General features: G+C 46.3%; 2 protein-coding genes across 3 annotated transcripts in view; one reads left to right on the forward strand and one right to left on the reverse strand.

Moving 5' to 3' along the window:
* The window catches only part of LOC308135371 (uncharacterized protein), a 432222-nt gene that overhangs the window by 165175 nt on the left and 259547 nt on the right, over positions 1-7500 (reverse strand). The gene's annotated exons all lie outside the window — the stretch shown is intronic.
* LOC308135076 (fibroblast growth factor 12-like) overlaps positions 1-7500 on the forward strand; it is a gene marked incomplete at both ends in the record, with an annotated part of 15560 nt that overhangs the window by 3441 nt on the left and 4619 nt on the right. Inside the window, 1 exon segment of the mRNA XM_080502949.1 lies at positions 1506-1609. Coding sequence (XP_080359075.1) covers positions 1506-1609 — 104 coding nt within the window.

A 7500-nucleotide genomic window follows, 5' to 3' on the forward strand; every position in this document is an offset into this window, starting at 1 on the left:
TTTCATGGAGACAGCATTTTCATGAACACTACATCATCGTCGGCATTTCTGCCAATTTCGTGGAATAGGACATTGTTGGGTTTTTTTTTGTTTTTTTTTAAAAACTTTGTTGTGTGAACTGCATCTGAGAAGAAAACAGTTGTTTCGTCTGTCGTGGACTCGCCCGGCGCCGCCCGGCGCCCTGAGGCCAGGTCTGGTTCTCCTGGCAGGCGGAAGCAGCACGTCGATATTGACTGAGTGAAACGGGATCTGCTGCGAGGACACGCCCGCTCTGGCTCGTCCTCTTTATCTGATCGTCCCCGACGCGGAACAATCATCCCGCCGACGCATGTGGTTCACACTGCGCTCGCTGTCCTCGCCAAGTCAATTCTGTCCTCCGCGGGAGTCGAGCTCGACAACGACCCTTCTGTTAGGGTCTTTATTGGTTTTTATCAGCGTCCATTTTTAACTGAACATCACAGAAATCTGTCTTTGTCGCCAGAGACTTTGATGTTATGCCATTTAGATGTTACGTGCGGCATTTTTAGAAGCAATCAAAAAAAACTTTTCTCGGCACTTCTCTGTCCGAATGAATAAAACATGTGAGTGTTGGTCTATACGGGACGTCTCTTTAGACGGAGGACGCCTGGACGTTCTCCGCCGTTGTTCTGGGGAGGCGGAGAGTTCTGGATTCCCACTTTAAAACATTGATGGGCTTCACAGTAAAGTGTGTCTAAAGCGTTCCCTTCCACCGAGTCCTGTGCTCTGGGCTTTTCTGCTGACCCCCCCCCCCCCCCCCCTAAACCCCCCAACCCCCCCAAAAAGATAATTAATTAATTAATAAACAAACACAAAAAAACGCAGATCTAACACTATTGTGTCTACGATGGTTATGTGAAAACTCTATTGTCCTGTTCTGTTGTGTCTCAGCCTCTTTGTAACTCACTCTCTCTCTCTCTCTCTCTAACTTCTAACTCTCTCTCTCTAACTTCTAACTCTCTCTAACGCTCTCTCTCTAACTTCTAACTCTCTCGCTCTCTAACTCTCTCTCTCTCTCTAACTCTCTCTCTCTAACTCGCCTTCTCTCTCCCTAATGCTCTCTCTCTCTAACTTCTAACTCTCTCTCTCTCTCACTCTCTCTAACTTCTAACTCTCTCTCTCTCTAACTTCTAACTCTCGCTCTCTAACTTCTAACTCTCTCTCTCTCTCTCTCACTTCTAACTCTCTCTCTCTAACTTCTAACTCTCTCTCTCTCTCACTCTCTAACTTCTAACACTCTCTCTCTAACGTCTAACTCTCTCTCTCTAACTTCTAACTCTCTCTCTTTCTCTCTCTAACTCTCTCTCTCTCTCTTCTAATTCTCTCTCTCTCTCTAACTTCTAACTCTCTCTCTTTCTCTCTCTTCTAACTCTCTCTCTCTCTCTCTAACTTCTAACTCTCTCTCTTTCTCTCTCTCTCTCTCTTCTAATTCTCTCTCTCTCTCTCTAACTTCTAACTCTCTCTATCTCTCTCTCTCTCACCCGCAGCCTTGTTTAATCTAATCCCAGTGGGTCTGAGAGTTGTGGCCATCCAGGGGGTGAAGAGTGGCTTCTACATTGCCATGAATGGCGAAGGAATGCTCTACAGCTCGGTGAGTAGTCTGTAATCTGTAATCTGTAATCTGTAATCTGTAATCGGTAATCCGAGGTTGTGCCAGGCTGGGTTGTGCGTTTGGTAATTACAACAAAAAGAAAGAGTGAAAAACTTAAACAAGGTCACAAACAACAATAATAAACCAGATGTAGAGCAAAAATAACAACATGTTGGCAAGTGGAATCAACGTTAAACGTTTTTTTTTCTGTCTCTTGTCTTTGCGAAAAATTACTAAACCTATTATTTACAAGATTCGGGTTTGTTTACACAGAATATACCTTGTAAAACTTTGTTAAACTTGTCCGTTTGAATGATTCTAGTGGCGAGGAGTTATGTGAATTTGAAATATACCGGTGATCTCCGTGGTTTTAAAAGGGTTTTTTAAGAAATCAGTAAAAAAAACAAAAAAAAAAGAATAACTTTTTTGAACATGTTTACCTCACGTTTGACGTGAAAGTACCAAACTCTTCGGCGCCGCGCTGAAAATCAAAGCCGCGCTTCGGGAAACGATGGATTCCAGAGTTAAAACAGATGAAAGAGCCCAAAGAGAAACGGAGGCTGAGCCGAAAGGCGCCGTTATATAAACCTCTGCTTTTCTTTTACGGTTTGTAATCCAGTTACTGACGCCGCCGCTGAGGGAGGAAGAAAAAAAAACATAAAATCTTCATAATCCATAAACCTGTGGTGAGGCAGGCGGCGAACGCTGCCACGTGTCCATCAGTCGCAGACGGACCCATCAAACGCTCTTAAAACACTTCAAGGACACGGTGAAGCCACAGTCTGCTATATTGCAGTATATATATATATATATATATATATATATTAATAAGGGAGTCACTCTAGAGAGGCGGCAGATAAAAGGTGAACGCAGGTGAATTCAGTGTCGTTTTATTGGAGGAGAAAGGGAAGAAATGAAAACTTTCCTTGGCCAATAAAGTCGGTTCTGATTCCGGTTCTGAGTCTTTATTGACTCACAACCAGCAGAAGACGAGTGACGGGACGTCGCTGCTCTTTATTGGCACATTGCAGAGCGACTGCCTCGTCTATATGAATATTCTCCTCCTCCTCCTCCTCCTCCTCCTCCTCCTCCTCCTCCTTCCCTCCCCTCTCCTTCAAGAGCTCCATCATCTCCATCATCTCTCTCTCTCTCTCTCTCTCTCTCTCTCTCTCTCTCGCCCCTGGGAGTTAATTACTGAGGGATGCCCTCCTACGTCTCCTTCACTCCCGCCTCATCCTCTTCCTCTTCCTCTTCCTCGTCCTCTTCCTCTTCCTCTTCCTCTTCCTCCTTCATTAGAGGAGACATTGCGGCGAGCCTCACCTCCGTGGTGTTGGAGAAGTTGATATCCTGCTAATGTTCAGTGTTCAGGCTGTGTTCAGTGTTAATGCTGATGTTAATGCTGATGTGTGGAGGCTGAGCTGATAAAAGGCTCCTGTGGAGTGTTTAGAGATAAAGTGTGTGGAGGAGCTGAACTCCAATGAAGAGTTCCTCCATTATTTATAACACTCAGTGTGACCTAGTTTACTGCACCGCTGCAACGCTGTTCTACCTCTCTCTCTCTCTGTCTCTACCTCTATCTATCTCTCTACCTCTCTCTCTCTATCTCCATCTCTACCTCTATCTCTCTATCTCTACCTCTATCTCTCTATCTCTACCTCTATCTATCTATCTATCTATCTATCTATCTATCTATCTATCTATCTATCTATCTATCTATCTCTCTATCTCTACCTCTATCGCTCTATCTATCTCTCTATCTCTACCTCTCTCTCTATCTCTACCTCTATCTCTCTATCTCTACCTCTATCTATCTATCTATCTATCTATCTATCTCTCTATCTGTCTCTCTATCTCTACCTCTATCTCTCTATCTATCTATTTATCTATCTATCTCTCTATCACTCTCTCTGTCTCTCTATCTCTACCTCTATCTCTCTATCACTCTATCTATCTCTCTATCACTCTCTATCTCTACTTCTATCTCTATCTCTCTATCTCTATCTATCTATCTATCTATCTATCTATCTATCTATCTATCTATCTATCTATCTATCAAGGATTTAGAATTAGTTTATGTACATTGGATAATTGAAAAATAGTGTTTGTTACGGAGATGCACTAATGTTGAATCTCTGCAGTGATGATGATGATGACGATGATGATGATGATGATGATGATGATGATGATGATGATGAGTCGTCGATTTGGATTCAGGAAGCGTCCGGCTTTCCTTCTGTCTGGCAGCCCTCCTGGCCACGGCTTCCTCTCGTGGCGCCATGTGCCAGAGCAGAGCTGCCTGATTGTGGGAGGAGTCAAAGTGGGGGAGGAGCCTACCTTGATTGTGATTGGCTAAAAACTCCCGATGACATCATATAGGGTTTGATTTCTGATTGGCTGGTTGGAGCAACACACTTTTTAAAAGAGAGAGAGAGAGAGAGAGAGGGAGGACACACTTTCTTCTCTTCTAGGACGGGGACGATTATTACTGCTGCAACAGTTTTAGAAAGTGAGTTTTACATAATGATCTCTTTAAATAATTGAAAAAGAAATTGTTTTTTCATTTTATATGTACATGTATGCCTCTCTTGGCGGGGTCCACAGTATTTACTCAAAGCCAAACTACAATCACCTGTAAAGACGTTGCAGTGGGGGGAGATGGACGGATTCACACGACCGTCACAATAAAAGCTTTTAGCACACGCATGGTAATGCAGGATTTCATAATGCGAGGAGGAGGAGAGGAGGGAGGAGAGAGGAGGGAGGAGGGGAGGGAGGGAGGAGGGAGGAGGGAGGGAGAGAGGGAGGAAAGAGGAGGGAGGGAGGAGGATGGAGGGAGGAGAGAGGAGGAAGGGAGGAGAGAGGAGGAAGGGAGGAGAGGAGGGAGGAGGGAGGAAGGGAGGAGGGAGGAGAGAGTAGGGAGGAGAGGAGGAAGGGAGGAGGGAGGAGAGGAGGAAGGAGGGAGAGAGGAGGAGAGGGGAGGAAGGGAGGAGAGAGGAGAGAGGAGAGAGGAGAGAGGAGGGAGGGAGGGAGGAGGGAGAGAGGAGGAGAGGGGAGGGAGGAGAGGAGGAAGGGAGGAAGGGAGGAGGAGGGAGTCCGTCTGCAGAGCCGCCGGCTTGTTTGTGGGAGTCAGTGATGGTAATGAGGAGGTGATGTTCTCACATCCATCAGCGCTGCCGGGCCGGAGGTCGAGCCTCATGGACCTGAGAGGTTAACTGTATCCACACACACACACACACACACACACACACACACACACACACACACACACACACACACACACACACACACACACACACACTGCATAATTACTGCCGATGGCCACAGGCGACACGAACGTTTCAAGTATAAACAACGTCCCCGGATATGAAGTGCAGCGCGGAGGAGAGGAGGTGGAGCGGCGGCGGCGAGTCACGTGGTCACATTTTACGCTTCGGAAAAGTATTATAAAAAAAAAAGATTGTTTCCATGGAAACAGCAGAAACAGTGAAAACGATGTAGTGAGCATGTTGGGCCACTAGCTGGTGCTGGTATTCTAGTCGACAGACGGCCAAGTTGGATTGTTATTGCAGAGACTGTCAAAATAAAACTACTCAGCTTTATTTTTAGGGTCCGTCCACACCAGGAAACCATACCCCCCCCCCCCAGTCCATGATGTCATCAAATAACCACAACAATCAGGGCGCAAGCAACAGGAGAAGCGCGACTATAGACCTATAGAACTAGAATTATATATGGGTTCTATTGGTGCAGAAGCTACTGACACTAGCAGCAGGAGCGTGACCATAGACATATAGAACTAGAATTATATACGGGTTTATAAGCGCAGCCATAGACCTGACCATAGACATATAGAACTAGAATTCTATAGGGGTTTATAAGTGTGGACATAGACCTATAGAACTAGAATGAATGATATAATACAGGTTTATGAGTGACCATAGACATATAGATCTAGAATTATGTATTAGTTTTGCGTGCAGAAGCTACTGACACTAGCAGCAGGCAGAGCGCGACCATAGACATATAGAACTAGAATTATATACTGGTTTATAAGTGTGGACATTAGATACTGGGTTATAAGCACGGCCATAGACCTATAGAACTAGAATTATATATAGGTTTCTGGGTGCAGAAGCTACTGACACTAGCAGCAGGAGCGTGACCTTAGACATATAGAACTAGAAATATATACGTGTCTATAAGTGTGGACATAGACCTATAGAACTAGAATTATATGCTAATAACATGCTCTGTCTTCTTGTGCGTTTTCGGTGTGTGTGGTGAGTCACAGCGCCCCTGGAGGCCTGGCAGGTGAACTACAGGCCCTGAAGCCTCGTGTTGAGGCGAGTTCATGGTGACGTGTGGAGAGAATTTTTTTAGTAGAAGGCTGGCGAGAAGAAAAGATCAGTTTTTTTCAGAGTGCACTAAAAACTACCGACGTGGAAACGTTAACGTCATGAGGTAAAAATGAAATGGCAGCAGATCAAACAAGGAGTCGAGGTTCAAGGCAAGGAAAATGGGTCTTAAGATTCATTTTTGGAAACTCGATCCTTTTGCGGAGCTTCAGATTGAAGCGGACGACAGAACGGCGTGAGGACGGGGGAGCCGGTCCTCCCCCCCCCCCCCCCCCCCCGCCTCCCAGCAGGGGGTCGGCCGGGTGATTTCCGGAACACGCCGCCTCCTGTTAAGCTGTTGATTCACTCGGGATTACAAGAAGTCTCCGTTCAACAAAAGGCGGCCGGGGGGACTATTAGCTTTGTGGAGCTTAAGACCTCCAGAGCTTCTTGTACGTTAAATCAATTCTGCTTCCGACGGGAGGACAGTCTGGGAGTTCAGGTTGTGTGTGTGTGTTTCTTGTAAGCATCGCTGGAAAGCAGCTTTTTAGGACTAATGGTGACGCCCCGCGGCGAGGAGAACGCTTCCAGTTGTGAAATAATGAACGTGTTGAGTTGTGAGGAAGCTGCGAGCGCCAGAGAGCCGACAAACAACCTGCAATGTGCAAACAAAACAAAACAAAACAAAACAAAACAAAAACTAGAAAAAAGAAAAGATCCCAACATTAACGTTGATTTTGAGAGAATTGTGGTTCGTTGGAACTCGTACACGTACTCGTCTTTTTGGAAAAAACCTTCCGATTGGACTGATTTCATGTCATGACTCGTCGAACAGGGCCATAGACCTATAGAACTAGAAGCTAAAGACGCTAGCAGCAGGAGGAGCAGGACCATAGACCTATAGAACCAGAAGCTAGTGACGCTAGCAGCAGGAGGAGCAGGGCCATAGACCTATAGAACTACAATATTGACGATAGCAGTAGGAGGAGCAGGGCCATAGACCTATAGAACCAGAAGCTAGTGACGCTAGCAGCAGGAGGAGCAGGGCCATAGACCTATAGGACTAGAAGCTGATGACGCTAGCAGCAGGAGGAGCAGGGCCATAGACCTATAAAACCAGAAGCTAGTGACGCTAGCAGCAGGAGGAGCAGGGCCATAGACCTATAGAACCAGAAGCTAGTGACGCTAGCAGCAGGAGGAGCAGGGCCATAGACCTATAGGACTAGAAGCTGATGACGCTAGCAGCAGGAGGAGCAGGGCCATAGACCTATAGAACCAGAAGCTAGTGACGCTAGCAGCAGGAGGAGCAGGGCCATAGACCTATAGAACCAGAAGCTAGTGACGCTAGCAGCAGGAGGAGCAGGGCCATAGACCTATAGGACTAGAAGCTGATGACGCTAGCAGCAGGAGGAGCAGGGCCATAGACCTATAGAACCAGAAGCTAGTGACGCTAGCAGCAGGAGGAGCAGGGCCATAGACCTATAGAACCAGAAGCTAGTGACGCTAGCAGCAGGAGGAGCAGGGCCATAGACCTATAGGACTAGAAGCTGATGACGC

This window comes from Blennius ocellaris (genome assembly GCF_963422515.1).
Source record: "Blennius ocellaris genome assembly, chromosome: 10".
In the NCBI taxonomy this organism is placed as follows: Eukaryota; Metazoa; Chordata; class Actinopteri; order Blenniiformes; family Blenniidae; genus Blennius; species Blennius ocellaris.